Below are 21755 nucleotides of genomic sequence, written 5' to 3' on the forward strand. Positions count from 1 at the left end.
CTACCGAGGAGCCGTCGATGTTCAGCAGAGAGTGGTCACTTCGTGCCCTCCTGAAGTCAACAACCATCTCTTTTGTCTTGTTCACATTAAGAGATAGGTTGTTGGCTCTGCACCAGTCCATTAGCCGCTGCATCTCTTCTCTGTATGCTGACTCGTCGTTCTTGCTGATGAGACAAGTCGTGTCATTGGCAAACTTGATGATGTGGTTTGAGCTGTGTGTTGCAGCACAGTCGTGGGTCAGCAGAGTGAACAGCAGTGGACTGAGCACACAGCCCTGGTGGTCTCCCGTGCTCAGTGTGATGGTGTTGGAGATGCAGCTCCCAATCCGGACTGACTGAGGTCTCCCAGTCAGGAAGTCTAGGATCCAGTTGCAGAGGGAGGTGTCCAGACCCAGTAGGCTCAGCTTTCCAATTCCAGTTTCTGAGGGATGATTGTGTTGAATGCTGAACCGAAGTCTATGAACAACATTCAAACGTACGTGTCTTTTTAGTCCAGGTGGGTTAGGGAAAAGATAAAATATGAAGGTAAGCTTCCCAATAATATCAACGAGGATGCAAAAGAACAAAGCAGCACTGTACAGGCCATTCGGCCCACAATGTTGTGCTGACCCTTAAACTCTGCCTCCAAATGATTTTTCTGCTATATAAAGAGTAAGAAAGAGTAGATATTGGACCCTTGGGAAAATGATGCTGAAGTGGTAGTAATAGGGGACTGATGTGGAAGGTGAACTGATAAAGTATTTCACATCAGTCTTCAATGTGGAAGACACTAGCAGTATTGCTGGAAGTTCAACAGTGCCGGGGACAGAAGTGAGTACAGTTGCTTTTACTAGCGAGAAGGTGCTTTGGATGCTGAAAGGTCTGAAGGTAGATAAGTCATCTGGTCCAGATGGACGACACCCCAGGGTTTGGAAAGAGGTGGCTGAAGAGATTGTGGAGACTTTCGTAATGATCTTTCGAGGATCACTAGATTCTAGCATGGAACTGGAGGACTGTAAACTACACCTGTCGCCCCACTCTTCCCAGAAGGGAGGGAGGCAGAACAAAGGGAGCTATACACCAGTTAGCCCAATCTCAGTGGTTGGGAAGAATCCATTATTAAAGATGAGATCTCAGATCTCAAGAGGCATATATTAAAATAAGCTGAAGTCAGCTCAGTTTCCTTGAGGAAAATCTTTCCTGACAAAACTGTTGTAATTCTTTGAAGAAATAACAAGCAGGATAGACAACATTAGTGGGTGCTGTGTACTTGGATTTTCTGAAGTATATTGGCAAGTTGGCTCACATGATACTGCTTAGTAAGATAAGAGCCTATGCTCTGACAGGAAAGATACTAACATGGATATTGGATTGGCTGAATGTCAGGAGTCAAAGAGTGAGAATAGTTGCCTGCGGGTGACTACTGGTTAAGATCACTTCATTTTATATTGGATGGGAATGATTTGGATGATGGAAGTCATGGCTTTGTGGTCAAGTCTGCTGGTGATACAACACTAGTTGGAGGGGCAGGTAGTGTGGAGGGATTAGAAAGACTGATGAAGCTTTAGACAGATTAAAAGAATGGGCAGAGAAGTGGCAGATGGAATGTAGTGTTGTGAAGTGTATGATCATGCACACAGGTAGAAGGAATAAAAGAGCAGACTATTTTCTAATGGTGGACAAAATTTAAAAATCTGAGGTGATAAAGTACTGGGAGTGTTGGTGCAGGGCTCCCTGAAAGATAACTTGCGGATTGAGTCAGTGGTGAGGAGGACAAATGTGATGTTAGCACTTATTTTAAAACACTAAAATCTGGAATCCCTCTATATCCCTACCATCCATGTGCCTATCCAAACCTCTCTGAAATGTTGAAATCGAGCTCACATTCACTACATGCTGGCAGCTTGTTCCTCACACTCATGACTCTGTAAGTGAAGAAGTTTCCCTCGATGTTCCCCTTCACTTTTCACCTTTCACTCTTAACTCATGACCTCTGGTTGCAGTCCCACCCAACCTCAGTGGACAAAGCCTGCTTGCATTTACCCGATCTATACCCCTCATAATTTCTATAACTCAATGAAATATCCTCTCAGGTCACCAGTGGGCACTCATGGAGTGAGTACAGCTTTGGATTCGCTCCTTTACCTTTACTTTTTTAACCCATGATCACCCTTATTTAACCTATTTTTACCTGCACTAGAAGATTTTTATTACTTTTTTGGACTTATCTTTGAGTTTGCACTGTGAATCTTGAAGAAATGAGTACAGAAATGGCTTTAAGACTGCAAGGACGAGAGACTGGGAAAGATACCAATGGCAACTGAAAGAAAAAAAAGCCTGAACCCAAGCGTACCGAATTGACTTATGATACCTTGTTGGATCTTTTTAATGAAAATTTTGAAGAACAATGACAAAGTTTTAAAGAAGTTTTAAAGTCCTTTCAGGATTCTCTGGATATGATTGGTCATGAAGTTAAACAGCATCAAACTTTAATTGCAACTCTGCAAGAGGATGCTCGGAAGAGAGATTTGAAAATTGAGAAATTGGAACAGAAATTATCTTCGATGATTAAACAGCTGGAAACACTTAAAGCTAAGAGCTTTGATTTTGAAAATCGATCTTGAAGACAGAACTTACGTATACTTGGTCTCCCTGAAGGCATCGAACAAGGGGACCCCTCAAAGTTTTTTGCTCAACTTTTAAATGATGCGTTCCTTTCTGAATTCCCAGAGAATCCTCCATTACTGGATCGTGCCCACAGAGCTATGTGCCGATCACCGATTTCTTCATCTAAACCATGAGTTCTAATTATTTGATTTCACTATATGCATGTTAAGGAGCATCTCTTTCGCACTGCTCATCAATTAGGTGTGATTTAGGTGTAATCTTAATTTTCAAGATTTCCATTTCCATCTTGTGGAAGATTACAGTCCAGAAGTGATGAAGGCACGGCTCGCTTTTAAATCTCTGATGTCAGAATATAACGAGAAAAAGCAGCTTAAACCAACGCTTTTATACCCTGCGAGACTTAGAATCTCGCCTTTGGATGCACGACAGAGTATTTTTCTCTCCACATCTGAAACTCGAAGTTTCCTGGATGAGCATTATCCTACTGCTTCAGACTCTTGCCTCTAATAAATGTATGGCTTTTGCAACACCGGCTATGTTTGTTCCTATTCCTTTAAAGTTCATAATCTTTTTATGAAGTCTGATCTTTTTAAGTTTAAGATTTTTGTTTCTGGACACTAATGTAAGTTTAATTCATATTTTATATTTCAATTAAAGTTTTTCTTTGCTGTTGTATTAACCTTTTTAATTTACTTATTTTAACCATTTCATTTTATTTTTCTGGACATTATTATTAGTCTTTTGATGGTGAATTTTTTAATGTTTTTAATATATATCTTGTTTTCCTCATTTTTCATTTAATTAAGATGGCGGTCTGTTCTCCTTTTTCTAAAACACCCTTTGTTTTTTTACCTCACCATCTGTTTTTGCCTTCTTCTTCACATAATGCCTTTTTAAAATTATAACCTTATTCTTAATTGTTCAGGTTTTCACCCAATTTATAACAGGTACTAATGTTTATATTCTCTTCGTTTTTTTTAGCAGCTTTATTCAGAAGTCTGTTTTACTATAGTGTCTAATTATTTTTTCAGATTTTGGGTGGATCTTTTTTTTAATCTTATATATTTGGAACTGCCTTCTGGAGACACGGGGGTAGATTTATTGTTATTCTTCCTTTTTCTGGCCTCCTTTAGGCTCAGGTTGGTTTTTTTGTTGGTGGAGAGCGGGAGGTTCTTTTCTATTAGTTTTTTCATTAGTATTACCAGTTTTATAATTTGAGCTGATTTAAAACTACTAAAATGTCCACCGTGTCACCACTTCCAGTTCCTCCCTGTATTTTTATTCCTCTTCCGGGATCATGAGTTCACACTTTGGTTAACTATTTATATACCAAAGGGTTGATTCTAGAAATATGGTTCAGACCACTAATTTTGTCTCTTGGGATACTAATGGCTTAAACCATCCGATTAAACGGAAAAAGATTTTTAAAGACTGAACATGCATATTATTTTTGCACAAGAAACTCATGGGAGGAAAGAGGACAATCAACATTTTTTTAGGTTTTGGAAGGAAAAACAGTACCATTCAAACTTGAATGCCAAAGTAAAAGGAGTTTCAATTTTTATTGACTCCTCTATTACATTTGTTCAACACGATATTATTTCGGATCCGAATGGTAGACTTTTGTTTATTACTGGGTTACTTTTTAATAATGTTGCTATGGTTAATGTTTATGCTCCAAATGTGGACTATCCTGATTTTTTTAAGTCTTTATTTACTTCTCTACCAAATCTAAATGAATATATGTTGATAATGGGCAGTGACTTTAATTGTTTAAATCCTTTGCTGGATAGAACTATATCCATTCAGACTTTAACAAATAAGTCGGCTGTTTTTATTAATTCTTTTTTGACTGTTTCTGGAATTTTAGATATTTGGACATTTCTACACCCTAAGGATAAAGAGTTTTCATTTTTCTCACATGTTTATCATTCTTACTCCAGAATTGACTACTTTTTCATTGACTCTCATTTTATTCCATGGTAATTGGTTGTAATTATGACATTATAGTCATCTCTGTTCATGCTCCGATGAAACTTTTTATTAAATTAATGGACAAAGAGCCTAGTATTAGACAATAGCGATTTGATTCTACTTTGCTTTAAGATCCAGATGTCATTAAATTTGTGAAGGAATAGATTGATTTCTTCTTTTCAACTAATACTACAGGTGAAATTTCCTGCGGAACACTTTGGGACACTTTTAAAGCATATATATGTGGACAGATTATCTCCTATTCTGTTGGTTTGAGAAAACTTATTAAGAATGAAACTTCTATTGGTTGAAAAGATCAAAGAAATTGAAAAGAAATATTCTATCACACCTAGTAAGGAGCTTTAAAAACAAAGAGTTGAGCTTCAAATGGAACACAGTTTATTACTTACATCCTCGATCAAATATCAATTAATGAAAACTATAAGTGAATTCTATATACACAATGATAAATTAGGAAAATTGTTAGCTAACCAATTGAAGACTGCTTCAGTTAAACATCAAATTATTAAGATCCGTAAACAGAATGATGAATTTAAAGTCAACCATGATGAGATAAACAAATCTTTTCAAGGTTTTTATACTTCTCTGTATCACTCTGAATTTCCTCATGATCTCAGTACCATGCATGATTTTTAGGGAAATTGAATTTTCCAAAATTATCACCTGAAGAACATTTAATATTAGAAACTCCTATTATGTATGCAGAAATTAAAGGGTGTTATTTCCTCAATGAATTCCGGAAAAGCACCAGGTCCAGATGGGTATAGATTTGAATTTTTCAAGTTTTTTTTTTCTTCTACTCTTTCTCCTTGGTTATGTAGGGTTTTTGAAGAAGCAATTAGAATAGATAAACTACCACAATATTTTTATAGAGCTATTTCTTTAATTCTAAAAAAAATCCTACTGATTGTGCATCCTATAAATCGATATCCCTGTTGAATGTAGATTCTAAGATCTTTTCCAAGATACTGGAGACCAGGTTGGAGAAGGTATTACCTCAAAATATCTCTGAGGATCAAACTGGATTTATTAAAAACAGTTATTCTTTTTTTAATATTAGTAGATTAATGAATATTGTTTATACTCCTTCACATAGCACCCCAGAATATGCCATTTCATTAGATGCCGAGAAAGCATTTGATAGAGTTGAATGGCCATATTTATTTACTGTGCTTGAGAAATTTTACTTCAGTTCAACATTTATATCCTGGATTAAATTGATATATCATACTCCAGTAGCCTTGGTTTTTACTAACAACCAAAGATCTCCCTTTTTTCGCTTATTTCGGGGTACCAGGCAAGGTTGTCCTCTCAGTCCATTACTATTCGATATTGCCTTAGAACCTTTGGCAATTGCTATTGTTATGATCCCAGCCCTCTCCTTTGTGAGAATCGCAAGAGCACCCGTCGAAAGGGGGAGGGGGGGTCAGTAGACCCAGTCGGAGAGAGAGAGAGAGACGTGCCAAATTGCAGGTACCACCAGAGATACAGAATAAAGACAACAGTGACTATTGTCTCATGGAGACCACGTGAAAAGCCCTTGGGCAAGGTGGGCTGGTTGAGAGAGAGATTGCATCATCCCAACCTGATTGATACCTGCGACCCCGTGAGCAAGTATAAAGGAGAGTCTCAGGGGGACAGCCCCTCAGATGCACCCAGAAGACACGAGAGAGCGATCCCGCAGCAGCGGGATGCCATTCTGAAGGAAGCCACGTGCTTTAGATTCCGGGATTGGAATTTGTGGCTGGAATCACAGAAAACCGCTTTTAACTAACATCGGGGAGAGGAAACCAACGCTCCCCCGATTTCACGGAAGATTCATCAAGACTCGGCAAGTTCTTTCTCTTCTCCCCCAATCTCTCTCTCTCGGTCGCCCCACGTGAAACCCAGCGATTTTCAAAGGGCTGAGGCCGACAGCCTTCTGAGTGACTTTTATATTTCCAATGGACAATCTATTAACCCCTAAACATCAGCAGAGCTCACTTAATAATGATGATTAATAATATACCCGCGCTTTAGATTGAGTGTTGACAATGTGCCCTATCTGAATGTATGTATTAACCCTACTTTTGTGTCCCTTTACGAATAAAACGTTTGAAAATAGTGACAACAGACTTCAACAGACCTCTCTATCTTTGCTGGTAAGTTATCCAGTTATGGGATACGTAACACTATTAGAGAATCACCTAATATTTTTGGCATTACTCGTGGGATGGATATACATAAGTTATCATCATACGCAGACGACTTGTTATTATATATATCTGATCCAGAGAAATCCATTCTTGCAGTTATATCACTGTTGGCTCAGTTTAGTAATTTTTCTGGTTACAAATTAAATCTTAATAAGAGTGAACTGTTCCCCCTAAATATGCAGGTTCCAATTTATGGAAATTTACCTTTTAGATTAGTTACTGATCACTTTACATACTTAGGGATTAAAATTACAAAAAAAACATAAGGATTTATTTAAGGCTAATTTCTTACATTTAATTGATCAGATTAAATGTCTGTTTACTAAATGGTCACCACTGTCTCTATCATTGATAGGTTGGATCAATGCTATTAAGATGATTATTTTACCTAACATCTTATATATATTTCAAGCGGTACCAATTTTTATTCCAAAATCCTTTCTTGATAATGTTGAATCAAAAATTTCTTCTTATACATGGCAGAATAAAAATCCTAGGTTAGGTAAAAGATATTTACAGAAGTCAAAAAAAGAAGGTGGATTGGCATTGCCAAATTTTAGATTTTATTACTGGGCAATTAATATCCAATATTTGAAATGTTGGTTATGGGATTTGGATTAATCTCCTAGCCATCATTGAGTAAATTGGAAATTAAATCTATACAAGGGTTTTCACTGGGTTCTATCTTAGGGACTTCTCTTCCTTTTGTTTTTTCTAAATTGCAAAAACAAATTGACAATCCGATAGTTAAATACACTCTACACATATGGTTTCAATTTTGGAAATTCTTTGGGTTGAATCTATTTGTTTTACCAATTCCTATTGTATCTAATTTCTTTTTTCATCCCTCTACTATGGACCAAGCCTATTTAGCTTGGAAGACTAAAGGTATACTCCGAATTTCTGATTTATTTTTGGATAATTGTTTTATGTCTTTTGAACAATTATCCAATAAATATAATTTGCCTAGATCCCATTTTTTTTTGATATTTACAGATTAGGAACTTTTTAAACACTGTACTTCCTACCTTTCCAAACCTGGATTCTATGGGTATTTTGAAGAAAATTCTAGAACTAAATCCTTTTCAGAAAGGTGTAATAGCAAAGGTTTACAATATAATTATGACAATATGTTCAGAGGTTTCTTATAAAATTAAGAATGTTTGGGAAAGGGAACTTAAGTTTACCATTCCTATTGAGAAATGGGAAAAAAATTCTTCAACTAGTTAATTCATCCTCTACAATATATACACAATGCTGGAAGAACTCAGCAGGTCAGGCAGCATCCTTGAGAAAAGAGCAGCCAACATTTCGGCCCGAGACCCTTCATCAGGAATGGGGGTGGGGGGGATGAGAGAGCCAAAGCCCAGTAATAGAGATTGGGGAGGGGGAAGGGCCTAGAGGCGTCAGGTGGAAAACCGATCAGAGGAAAGATAAAGGGGGGAGGGGAGGGGATAAGCATGAAAGAACTGTAGAGATAAAGAAGCAGAAAGTTGAAAGGGGAGAGAGGCAGAAAGGGACCTGGCAGAGGGGAAGGGGGAGGGGAAGGGAATTACTGGAAATTGGAGAATTCAATGTTCATACCACAAGGCTGGAGGCTACCCAGATGGTAGATGAGGTGTTGCTCCTCCAACCTGAGTTTGGCCTCATCATGGCAGTAGAGGAGGCCATGTATGGACATATCTAGATGGGAATGAGAGGCACAGTTGAACTGGGAGGTCCTGTCTATTGTGACAGACGGAGCGGAGGTGCTCGACGAAGCGGTCCCCCAATCTGCGTCGGGTCTCGCCGATGTAGAGAAGGCCGCACCCAGAGCACCGGATGCGATAGACAATTCCAGCAGACTCACAGGTGAAGTGTTGCCTCACTTGGAAGGACTGTCTGGGGCCCGGAATGGTGGTAATGGGGGAGGTGTGGGGACAGGTGTAGCATTTGCGCTTACAGGGATAAGTGCCGGGTGGAAGGTCTGTGGGGAGGGACGTGTGGACCAGGTAGTCATGGAGGGAACGATCCCTGTGAAAAGCTGAGAGGGGTAGGGAGGGAAAGATGTGCTTGGTGGTGGGGTCCTGTTGAAGGTGGCGGAAGTTGCAGAGGATAATATGCTGGATCCGGAGGCTGGTGGGGTGGTAGGTGAGGACAAGAGGAACCCTCTCCCTGTTGTGGTAATGGGAGGATGGGTTAAGGGCTGAAGTACGGGAAGTGGAGGAGATGCGGGTGAGGGCATCTTTGATGACGCCAGAAGGGAAACCACAATCCTGAAAGAAAGAGGACATTTGAGAAGTCCTGGAACGGAAAGCCTCATCCTGGGAGCAGATGCAGCGGAGACAAAGGAACTAGGAATAGGGAATGGCATTTTTGCATTGGGCAAGGTGGGAAGAGGTATAGTCATGGGAGTCAATATGGGGATCTTGACTATATTTCTTCCCACTCTGCCTCTCTCCCCTTTCAACTTTCTGCTTCTTTATCCCTACAGTTCTTTCATGCTTATCCCCTCCCCTCCCCCCTTTATCTCTCCTCTGATTGGTTTTCCACCTGGTGCCTCTAGGCCCTTCCCCCTCCCCTAGCTTACTGGGCTTCAGCCCTTTCTTCCCCTCCCATTCCTGATTAAGGGTCTTGGCCCGAAACGTTGGCTACTCTTTTCTCATGGATGCTGCCTGACCTGCTGAGCTCTTCCAGCATTGTGTACGTATTCTTTGATCCACAGCATCTGCAGTTGTATTTTTGTGTTTTATTTCATCCTCTATATGTTCCAAACATTCATTGATACAGTTTAAAGTTGTACACAGGGCTCATACATCCAAAGATAAATTAGCTTGTTCTTATTCCCACATTAATCCTGTATGTGACAGATGTCATTTTGAGACAGCCTCTCTAACTCATATGTTTTGGTCATATCCATCTCTGGAAAAATATTGGAAAGATATTTTTGATATTATTTCTACAGTATTGAGTATCGACTTACAACCTCGCCCAGTCACTACAATTTTTGGTTTACCAATAATAGAGTCAATTCATTTATCTCCTTCTGCTTGTCAGATGATTACATTTCTTACACTAACGGCTAAAAGGTCTATTTTGTTCAATTGGAAAGAGATTAATCCCCCTACCACAGTTCATTGGTTTTCTCAAACTTTGTTATATCTAAATTTGGAAAAAATTAGAAGTGTCATATATGATCCTTCTATTAAATTTGAAAAGACCTGGAGGCCATTCATTCCATATTTTCATATGATGTAATTTAACCCTGTTCCAAACCTATTTCTTTTTGTTTCTGATTATATAAATGTAGAGAGGATCGGAGTTGATGACACTTATGATTCTTTTTCTTTTCTTAGATATTATAAACAGCCCATGTTTCTTTACTTTTCTTTTTTTTATAGTTAGTGGTTAGCTTGTTAGAGTAGTTTCTTTTCTTAGATTTTTTTGGGGTATAATTTTTTTTTCTCTTTTTCTGTTTTTTTCCCATATTGTTATACCTAGTTTTTTTTGTCCTGTTCATATTATATTTGTAGCATGTATGATTTTGGGAGACTTAATTCTATTGTACCTATGTTTATGATTCCTTCTATTTTAATTTTTAATTTTGTAATCCCAATAATTATGTATCAATTTTTGTTATCTTAATATTTGATATTAATAAAAAGATTGAAAAAGACAATGAAATATCCTCTCAATATTCTAGGTCCTACGGGATAAAGTCCTAACCTATTCAATCGTTCCTTATAACTGAGATCCTCCAGACTGGACAACATCCTTGTAGATTTTCTCTGATCTCATTTACGGTACATATTTCCTGTAGGTTGCTGACCAAAACTGCACACTATACTCCAAATTAGGCCTCACCAATGTCTTATACAACATCAACATGACATCCCAAATCCTGTACTCATTGATTTATGAAGGCCAATGTGTTAAAAGCTTTCTTTACAACCCTATCTATGATGCCACATTCAACAAATTACGGATCTGTATCCCAAGGTTCCCTTTGTTCTACTACACTCCTCAATGCCCTACCACATACTGTGAAAGAACTACTCTGGCTGGCCCTACTGAAGTGCAAAAAGCCAATGTCTCATCCAATTTACTACCTCATATTGAACGCTGAGCGACTGAATCTTCTTGTCCAACCTCCCATGCCGAATCTTGTCAAATGCCTTGCTAAAGTCCATGTAGAGAACTTCCATTGCCTTTCCTTTATCAACTTTCCTGATAAATTCCTTGAAAAACTGTATATGATTGGTTAGACATGATCTAACAAACAGGAAGTCATGCTGGCTATCTTTAATATGTCCATATCTATAAAAATACTTATATATCCAGTTCTTTAGAATATCTTCCAATAACTTTCCCACAACCAATATCAGACTGACTCACCTACAATTTCCAGGTTTATTTTTGGAGCTTTTGTTAAGCAGCAGAACAGCATTGGATACCCTCATCCTCTGGTACCTCTCCAGTTGCTAAGGATGATGTAAATATCTCTGCTATGGTCCTGGCAGTTTCTGCACTGGTCTCCCGAGTGTCCACGGGAACACCTTGTTAGGTGCTGGGAACTTATTCACCCTGATATGCCTAAAGATAGTAAACATCTTTTCCTCTATAATCTGTACAGGGTCTATGAAGTTGATGCTGCTTTGCCTCAATTCTATAGACTCTGTGTCCATCTCCTGAGTAAATACAGATGCAAAAACTGTTTAAGATTCCTCCATTTGTTTTGGCTCCACATTCACCATTCTGATCTTCCAGAGGACCAATTTTGCTGCTTACAATCCTTTTGTTCTTAATATATCTGTAGAATCCCTTCCGATTTCCCCTCACCTTGTCTGCAAGAGCAAATTCATGCCTTCTTTTAGCTCTCCTCATTTATTTACTGAATGTTCTCTTGCATTTCTTATATTGCATAAGAACCCCATTTCTTCATCCCTGCCTATATTTGCCATCCACCTCCTTTTTTCTCTTAGCCAAGTTCTCGATATCTCTTGAAAACCAAGGTTCCCCACATGAATTATCTCTGCCTTTTTTCTCACAGGCATATACAAGCTTAGTTCTCTCAAAATGTCGCTTAGAGATTTCTCTCAAAATGCAGCCTGTTACAGCCGCTCCGACTAGTTTTCTTACTTTTCTAACCTACGTTATTTGTTCTTTTTTCTTTCACGGTAACACGTCAAAGCCGCACCCTCTCTAACATGCTGGTGGAGAGAGTTTTATTCTGGTTTTTAGCGCTGGAAATATTTACATTCGGACACGTCTCATTTGCGGAGCAGCTGCATGGTCGAATTGTATATTCCGGGGACCTGCTGATCGCGCTTAAGCCGGCCGGTTTAGTGAACAGAGCGGCGGATACCCCTGCTGAAATCTGGAGGAAAACACACCGAGGATGCAGAGGGGGATCATAAAGGTGAGGGAGAAGGACCAGGACGAGACAACAGAGACTTATGGAGAAGAGGAGTTATAAGCCGTGTCTCCCCTCTCTCGTTATGGGCAATGTGAGGTTGCTGGGTAGTAAAATGGACGAGTTGACAGCGCTAGCCAGGAGTCAGAGGACTTTTTGGGAGAACAGTGTTATGTGTTTTACTGAAACATGGCTGCACGAGGACATACCGGACCAAAGTGTTTCCATCGAGGGCTTCCAGACCGTTCAGACCAATCGGAATTGCACTGAGAGCAGTAAACGTAAAGGAGAGGGGCTTGTTGTTCTGGTTAACAATAGATGGTTCAATCCTGGTCATATTACGATCAAGGAACGTGTTTGTAGCCCGGATATTGAACTTTTTGCTGTTGGACTCCGACCATATTATTTGCCAAGGGAAATCTCACATGCAATTGTGGTTGTTGTGTACATCTCTCCCTCTGCCAATCCGACGTCGGCATGTAACATCATTCACACTGTCACAGCCAGACTACAAACCCAGCACCCGAGCGTCCTCATTACCATCTCGGGTGACTTCAACCATGTTACCATGGCTAGAACACTGCCCAACTTCACGCAGTATGTCAGCTATACAACCAGAGGGGAGAGGGCCCTGGACTTTATGTATGCTAATGTTAAGGATGCATATAGCTCCTCTCCCCTCCACCACTGGGAAGGTCAGATCACAATCTGGTGCATCTCAAACCCTGCTACATGCCTCTGGTGAAGAGTAAACCCGCAACCTCGAGGTCAGTGAGGAAATGGTCGGGGGAGGCTTATGAGGCACTCCAGGGTTGTTTTGAGGTGACAGACCGGCAGGCCCTCTGTGAGCCACATGGAGAGGACATTGATGGGCTCACAGAGTGCATCTCTGGTTACATCAACTTCTGTGTGGACTGCAATGTTCCGGCAAGAACCGTCCTTTGTTATTCAAATAACAAGCCATGGATAACAAAGGACATTAAGGACATCAAGGACATCCTGAACGCTAAAAAGAGGGTGTTTAGAGATAGAAATAGGGAGGAGCTGAGGACATTATAGAGGGACCCAACAGCTGAGATCAGGGAGGCTAAAGACAGGTATAGGAGGAAGCTTGAGTGGAAACCAGCAGAACAGTATGAGAGAGATCTGGAGTGGGATGAGGACCATCACTGGGTTCCAGCAAGCTAGCAACAGAGGAGCTGAAGGCAGTGTGGACAGGGCCAATGAACTTAACCTGTTCTTCAACAGATTTGACACTGTGGCCCCTGCCCACCCCCCACATGATTCATCTGTTGTCGGTCCCCTAACAACACATACTCCACTCTCTCCTCCTACCTCTCCTCACAGCCCCCCACCCTGCTCTCATGACTACACCCCTCCCACACCTGAAACCGCCACAGTGGGTTTCACAGCTGAACAGGTGAGAAGGCAGCTGAAACGTCTCCACCCAAGCAAGGCTGCAGGCCCGGATGGTGTCAGCCCCAGGGTGCTCAAAGCCTGTGCCTCCCAGCTACGTGGAGTACTTCACCATGTCTTCAACCTGAGCCTGAGTCTCCAGAGGGTTCCTGTGCTGTGGAAGATGTCCTGCCTCGTTCCTGTACCGAAGATGCCGCGCCCCAGTGGCTCCAATGACTACCGACCAGTGGCATTGATCTCCCACATTATGAAGACCCTGGAGAGACTTGTTCTAGAGCAGCTCTGGCCTATGGTTAGGCCACACTTAGATCCCCTCCAGTTCGCCTATCAGCCCCGACTAGGAGTTGAGGATGCCATCGTCTACCTGCTGAACCGTGTCTATGCCCACCTGGACAAGCCGGCGAGAACTGTGAGGGTCGTGTTTTTTGACTTCTCCAGTGCGTTCAACACCATCCGCCCTGCTCTGCTGGGTGAGAAGCTGACAGTGATGCAGGTGGATGCCTCCCTGGTGTCATGGATTATTGATTACCTGACTGACAGACCACAGTACGTGCGCTTCCAACACTGTGTGTCAGACAGAGTGGTCAGCAGCACTGGGGCTCCACAGGGGACTGTCCTGTCTCCCTTTCTCTTCACCATCTACACCTCAGACTTCAACTACAACACAGAGTCTTGCCATCTTCAGAAGTTTTCTGATGACTCTGCCATAGTTGGATGCATCAGCAAGGGAGATGAGGCTGAGTACAGGGCTACGGTGGGAAACTTTGTCACATGGTGTGAGCAGAATCATCTGCAGCTTAATGTGAAAAAGACTAAGGAGCTGGTGGTGGACCTGACGAGGGCTAAGGCACCGATGACCCCTGTTTCCATCCAAGGGGTCAGTGTGGACATGGTGGAGGATTACAAATACCTGGGGATACAAATTGACAATAAACTGGACTGGTCAAAGAACACTGAGGCTGTCTACAAGAAGGGTCAGAACTGTCTCTACTTCCTGAGGAGGCTGAGGTCCTTTAACATCTGCCGGACGATGCTGAGGATTTTCTACGCATCTGTGGTGGCCAGTGCTATCATGTTTGCTGTTGTGTGCTGGGGCAGCAGGCTGAGGGTAGCAGACACCAACAGAATCAACAAACTCATTCGTAAGGCCAGTGATGTTGTAGGGGTGGAACTGGCTCTCTGACAGTGGTGTCTGAAAAGAGGATGCTGTCCAAGTTGCATGCCATCTTGGACAATGACTCCCATCCACTCCATAATGTACTGGTTAGACACAGGAGTACGTTCAGCCAGAGACTCATTCCATCGAGACACAACACTGAGCGTCATGGGAAGTCATTCCTGCCTGTGGCCATCAAACGTTACAACTCCTCCCTCGGAGTGTCAGACACCCTGAGTCAATAGGCTGGTCCTGGACTAATTTGGCATGATTAACTTATTATTATTTATTTATGGTTTTATATTGCTATATTTCTTCACTATTCTTGGTTGGTGCGGCTGTAACGAAACCCAGTTTCCCTCGAGAGCAATAAAGTATGTCTGTCTGTCTAAAGGCCTACCACTTAATAAGTTCACCTTTGCCAGGAAACAAAGTTTTCCAATTGACATTTGCCGGATAATTTCTGTTCAAAATTAGCCTTTCCCCAAATTAAAATCTCAACCTACGGACCAGACCTAGCTTTTTGCATATTTACCTTAATTCTAATGGTATTGTGTAGAGGTGTATGGGGTGTGAGGGTGGGTAGCACCTCTGGTGGTGGACTTGTCAAGCTCCACCCACAGCCTGCTCATCAACCTTTATTCCCCACCTGCCACCCAGGTGGCTCCAAGTAACTGTTTGCATGTGACAGTGGCCACACCGTTTGATAGGTGGGCTCAACCAGTTGAGGTAACCGGGAATCTCCAATCCCGGAGAGGTAGGGATATACCTACCCTTACATTCAAAGCCAGTTCCTGTGGACTGGGTGGATAAGATCAGCTACGAGATCCATCAGCCAAGAAGCCGGTGCTGCAATACTTCCTGGAGAGCAAAGGGCACGACAAGACACAGAAGGCACACGGATATCCACTGCAGCCGAGGAAGTCTCCATTCGTGACAATTTTTCATACCATTGGACCAAGATTTTTGAGGCTGAGAGAGTGGAACTGCCTCAGTGGAACAGTTTTCACTACAAAACTTCTTCCACATAGTTCTAAGACATTGCTGGAAATGATGGATAGCCAACACAATGGCAATTTGGTCATGATGCAAAGTGTTCCCCTGCACAACTTCTGTCACCTGCCCTGTTTCATCCCCTGATAGCAGATACAGTTTCACACACTGTCTCACTGGGACTGCTATGTACTGATTAAGGAAACTTCCCTGAACACATTGGACAAACTTAATCTCATCAAGCCTTCTTACAGTATGGCATTTCCAGTCAATATGTGGAAATTAAAATCACCTATGTTAAAAAGCTAATGTTTCATACAACAGCCTGTGATTCCCTCACTAATTTGTTCCTCCAAATCCCTCGGCCTGTTGGATGATCTGTAATATAACCCCTTTCACATGGTCATGCCTTTCTTACTGCTCACTTCCACCATGTCCCATGTGTCACTACAGGACTAATCTCTGTCACTGTCCCTGTATGTTACTCCAGGACTAATCTCTGTCACTGTCCCCGTGTGTTACTCCAGGATTAATCTCTGTCACTGTCCCTGTGTGTTACTCCAGGACTAATCTCTGTCACTGTCCCTGTGTGTTACTCCAGGACTAATCTCTGTCACTGTCACCATGTGTTACTCTAGGACTAATTTCTGTCACTGTGTCCCCGTGTGTTACTCCAGGACTAATCTCTGTCAGTGTCCCCGTGTGTCACTCCGGGACTAATCTCTGTTACCTTGTCCCTGTGTGTTACTCCAGGACTAATCTCTGTCACTGTGTTCCAGTGTGTTACTCCAGGACTAATCTCTGTCACTGTCACCATGTGTTACTCCAGGACTAATCTCTGTCTCTGTGTCCCTGTGTGTTACTCCAGGACTAATCTCTGTCACTGTGTCCCTGTGGGTTACTCTTTGATTGCTTTTCTCCATGTATTTCTGTGTAACTTCATTTACAGAGTGCAACACTTTCTGAGCCCAAGTTATCGCTGCATCCCATTGGAATCAGGCCCCAGTCTTCTGAGCACTTCAGTTTTCTGAGAAACTAATTTGGGCCCATTTCTCCTTTCCCTTTCCGAGTTTGCTCAGTGTTTTATGAAACTCCAGTCGTGCGTATCAGAGATGCGAAGTAACTGAGAAAACTCACGTCTGTTCCTTTGGGAACTCTTCCTTCCAGGATCATCTGTAACACTCTCTCTTTCTGTTCCATTTTCTTTTTCCAATCCACTCTTTTTATCTGATCACGCACCTCCACAACATTCCATCCAGCAGAATCCCAAAATTTTAGCTTCTGTGCTCTGTAGGACCTGAGCTGTGAATTTTCAAAAAGATAGACATTATTATGGCTTCTTTGATGGTGAGTGAAGTTCTGTGTGTTGTAGGACACACGTCAATCAATGTTCACACAGCAAGATCCCATCAACAGAATAGTGAGCAACAGAGTATCTGCTTTTGCTTTGTTGGATGACAGCACAAAATGCAGATCGAGACACGGAGCACGACCTTCTTTTCCCTCAATGATGGGATATCCCAGGACACAGGGGAATTCCATTTCCCCCACTGTCATGGAACTGTTTACATCTCCGTCAGAGATCAAATGAATCATTGGTGTAAGGACCCTGAGACACTCTGACTGCAGTAAATATATCCAGGATTACTGTGTTTAAATCTCTGGATTCCTCTTTCAATCTGCAAACATCCAGTTCACTGAGGAATCCAGATTAATACGGACAGTCTGGGGTGAGAGAAACAGAGAATGTGGAGGATACTCGACAGATCTGGCAGCATCCATGGAGAAAGGAACCGGGAATGTTCTCAAGAGAATGAAACTGGAGAATGACTGCAAGATGGCTTTTTAGAGAAATGTGGTCGAGCCCACATGAGAAAAGGTAATTCTGGATTAGGTGTTCTGAAATTAATCAGACTTTATTAAGAAGTTTATGGTAAAAGAACCCTTAAGAGGCAGTGTTCATAAGAAGATTGAATTCACCCTGATGTTTGAGAAAGATAAATTAAAATAAGGTGTTTTATTATTACAGTGGAGCAAAGGGAATTACAGAGGCATGAGAGAGGAGCTGGCCAAAGTTGATTGGAAGGGGGACATGAACAGGGCTAATGGCACTTCAGCCCTGACTGGAGATTCTGAGAGTAATTCAAAATATGCAGGATAGATTCATCCCAAAGAAGGCGTACACTCAAGCGGGGAGGTAACGGGATAACTGTAACTTACAGGAACTGTCAAAGACAACAGAAAAGAGAAAGAGAGAGCATAAAAAGTGAAAAGTGAAAAAAATGAAAGAGAGCAAAAAAATTGTAGGAAGTTAGAGGTTTGGGAAGATTTTCAAAATCAACAAAAGGAAACTGAGAAGTTGTAACTTCAAGGAAGTTACCAGGAATGTGATGGAAGCAAAGCAGTGGATGTTGTCCACATAACATTTCACAAGGTCTTGCATGGGAGTTTGTTAAGAAGGTCCAGTTGCTCAGAGATCAAGATGAGATAGTAAATTGAATTAGACATTGGATTTGTGGGAGAAGCCAGAGAATGGGAGTAGATGATTGCCTCGCTGGAGCCCTGTGACTAGTGGTATGCTGCAGGGACCGATGCTTGGTCCATTGCCGTTTGTCATCTGTATCAATGATCTGTATGATAATGTGCTTAACTGGATCAGAAAATTTGCAGATGACACCAAAATAGGGGAATAGTGAGAAAGGCTATTATGGCTTTCACAGTGATCTGTACTAGCTGGAAAAATATGTTGAAATTTAATGCAGACAAGAGTGAGGTATTACACTTTGATAGGACCAACCAGTGTAAATCTTACACAGGGAACAGTTGGCCAGAAAGGAGTGTGGTGGAATAAAGGGATCTGGAAATGCAGGTCCATAATTCATTGAAAGTGGTGTCACAGGTAGTTAAGGTTGTAATAGACGCTCTTGGCAAATTGGCCTTCATAAATCAATGTATTGAGTATGGAAGATGGGACGTTGTGTTGACATTTTATAACATGTTAGTGAGGCCTAATTTGGAAGAGTACAGACTAAATTTACAAGGATGTTGCCGGGTTTGGAGGATCTGATTAATGTAGAGATTTGATAGGTTAGACTTTATTCTTTGGAATGCAGAAGATTAAGAGGAGATTTGAGAAAGGTATACAAAATTATGAGGGGTATAGACAGATTAAATGCAAGCAGGCTTTTTCCACTGAGGGTGGGGGAAACTTCAACTAGAGGTCATGGGTTAAATGTGAAATGTGAAGAGTCTAAGCAGGACATGAGGGAAACTTCTTCACTCAGAGTGTCATGAGAGTATTCAAAAAGCTGCCAGCACAAGTGGTGCATGCAAGCTCAGTTTCAATGTTTATGAGAACTTTGGATTGGTACATGGATTGTAGGGATATGGAGGGCTAAGATCCCGGGGCAGGTCGATGGGAGTAGGCAGTTTAAATGGTTCAGTCTAGATTGGATGGGCCTAAAACTTATTTCTCTGTTATGACTCTATAACTCTAACTGAAAAGCCATAAGGATAGAAAAGATTAAATAAGATAAGCTATCCAGTAATATAAAAAGGATATGAAATAATTTTTCAGATATATAGAGTCAAAGAGATGTAAGAGTAGATATCAAATAGCTGGAAAATAATGCTTGAGAGGTAGTAATGGGGAACACAGGAATGACAGATGAACTCAGTAAATATTTTGCATCAGTATTGACTGTGGAAGACACCAGCAATACACCAGAAATTCAGAAGTGTCAGGGGCTAGGAGTAGAGAAAGAAGGTGCTTGGGAAGTGGAGAGGTCTGAAGGTAGATGTAATGTAGACCAGATGAATTGCAGCCCAGAGCTCTGAAATGGGTACCTGAAGAGATTGTGGAGGCAATGATTGGTAGTGATTTGAAGAAACACTCAATTCTAGCATGATTCTGGAGGAATGAAAATTTGCAAATGTCACTCCATACACCCACTCGTCAAATCTTAAACTTCAAAGTTCAAAGTACATTTATATCAAAGTATGCATACTTTATACAACCTTGAGATTTGTCTTCTAACAGGCAGCCACGAAACAAAGACACCTAAAAGAACCCATATATAAAGAAGACTGTTGACACCCAATGTGCAGAGAAAAAACACATCATGCAAACGATAACCACAAGCAAATTGCACTCCGAACCAAAGGCTGCAAAGAGAGATCATAGTTCAGCACAGAGTCGAGTCCTGGAACAGTGATCTGAACTGCCCATCCCTCGCCTCGGGCCCTGACACCCAAACCTGTTCAATCTGACCTGGTGCCTAAATCAACGTCCAAACATCGAGTTCAATCATCTGGAAATGCTCTTGGGGCAGGGCCCCAGTGCCTTGATCTGGCCTGTACCTGAACTTCGCAATTCCACCCCCCACTTAAATCTCCATCCAGGCGTCAGGTTCAATTTGCCTCAGTACGGTCTGGGACCTGGACACCACTGTATCAATCTGTCTAATTTCTTCTACAGGATCCCTGTTTCCCCAGAATGGCCTGTCCCTCCAACTATGTTCATATTGTCCACAAATCTGGCCACTAAGCCAATAATTCCATCATCCAAATCATTGGCAAACTACATGAGAAGAAGCAATCCCAATATCGACCCTTCTGGAACACGATTAGACACCGGCAGCCAACTGGGAAAAGCACCATCCATTCCAATACTTTGCCTCCTGCCAGTCAGCCCATCTTCTGTCCATGCTCATACCTCTCCTGTAACACCATGGGCTATTAACTTGTTTAACAGTTTCATCTGTGACTCCTTGTCAAAGGCCTTCTGAAAATCTAATTAACAGCATCCACTGACTCTCCTTTTGGTATCCTACCAGTTATTTCCTCAAATAATTACATCAGAATTGTCAGGTAAAATATCCCCTGACCTTGGCCTATTTTGTCCTGTGCCTGCAAGACTATCAAAACCTTTTCCATAATAATGGATTCTAGCATTTTCCCAACCACTGAACTCGGGCTAGTTGGCTTATAATTTCTTGTCTTTTGCCCCTGCCCTCCCTTCTTAATTCCCAGCAAATTGTTCACTGGTTATTGGAACATGTATTTAAATGGCACCTTTCCCAGTCTCAGGACCTCCCAGGGTGTTCTCCACCCAATAGTTTGGAGTGAGGCTTGTTAAACCATTTACTGCCTCTGATGTGGTCACTGGGGTACATCACGGAGACAGAAAATGGGCAATGAATTCATGGTGAATACATCGTTTTGTACAGTCCGTGTGTTTATGTTAAAGTGTGTACCTCTGGTGTGAGAGATTTGGGATCGTCTCCCGTCGGGACACAGGTTGTGGTCGCTCCTTTTGGATCCAGAGCGGAGAGGAATGTGTTGATGGTCGATGATTTCCCAGCCCCCACCATGCCGAAGAGTAGGATGTTTATACAGCCTCCACAGCCCTCAGGAGGGTTGTAGTTACGCACATAGTCCCTCAGAGTGCCCAGATTCCTGACAAAGACAGAGACAAGCATCAGCTGTCTGGGTGAAACGGGTTAACGAAAACATCACAGTTTCCTGTGTCGGTTGGGATGACACACAGTGATTAAGGGAACTTACCGCTTGTCCATGGTTGGGAAGTGAAAGCAGTCTTCCTTTGAAAAATCTGAAATGCAATATGAAAGCATTAATTTCTCTGTTTTATTCACGCGGCGGGGGTGGTCTCAGTAACAGACTGAAGATATAAACTTACTGCTTCCCATGTTTGGCGCCGTGTGTCACAGTAATCGGCGGAGAGTTGATTGCGATTTAGACTGCGCAAATCCAAGTAAGTTTCTACCGTACAGTTTCACTTTGCGACTGGTCAAAATGCGAACTTGGGCAGGATGCTCAATGTAAAGCAGGAACTAGTAAATAATTTTACAGTGACATCACGTTCATTCCGCTTTTCCAGTTCGCCCGGATCCAGAGACTCCTCCCAGGGCGTACACCTTATCTGTGAACAGCCCTTTACGTTTATAAGACTATGACCTTACCTATACATCGGACTGCAAACT

The 21755-nt window shown here is 41.8% G+C and overlaps 1 protein-coding gene across 1 annotated transcript in view; it reads right to left on the reverse strand.

The window, feature by feature from the left end:
- Nucleotides 1-21608, reverse strand: part of LOC132395702 (interferon-induced protein 44-like) — a 36426-nt gene extending 14818 nt beyond the window's left edge. Inside the window, exons 1-4 of the mRNA XM_059972655.1 lie at nucleotides 21452-21608; nucleotides 21319-21364; nucleotides 21009-21210; nucleotides 16891-17055 (exon numbers count right to left, since the gene is read on the reverse strand). Coding sequence (XP_059828638.1) covers nucleotides 16891-17055; nucleotides 21009-21210; nucleotides 21319-21364; nucleotides 21452-21461 — 423 coding nt within the window. The 5' untranslated portion in view covers nucleotides 21462-21608. The remainder of the gene's footprint in view (nucleotides 1-16890; nucleotides 17056-21008; nucleotides 21211-21318; nucleotides 21365-21451) is intronic.
- Nucleotides 21609-21755: the final 147 nt, after the last annotated feature.

The sequence above is a fragment of the Hypanus sabinus genome, chromosome 1, assembly GCF_030144855.1.
Source record: "Hypanus sabinus isolate sHypSab1 chromosome 1, sHypSab1.hap1, whole genome shotgun sequence".
Lineage (NCBI taxonomy): Eukaryota > Metazoa > Chordata > Chondrichthyes > Myliobatiformes > Dasyatidae > Hypanus > Hypanus sabinus.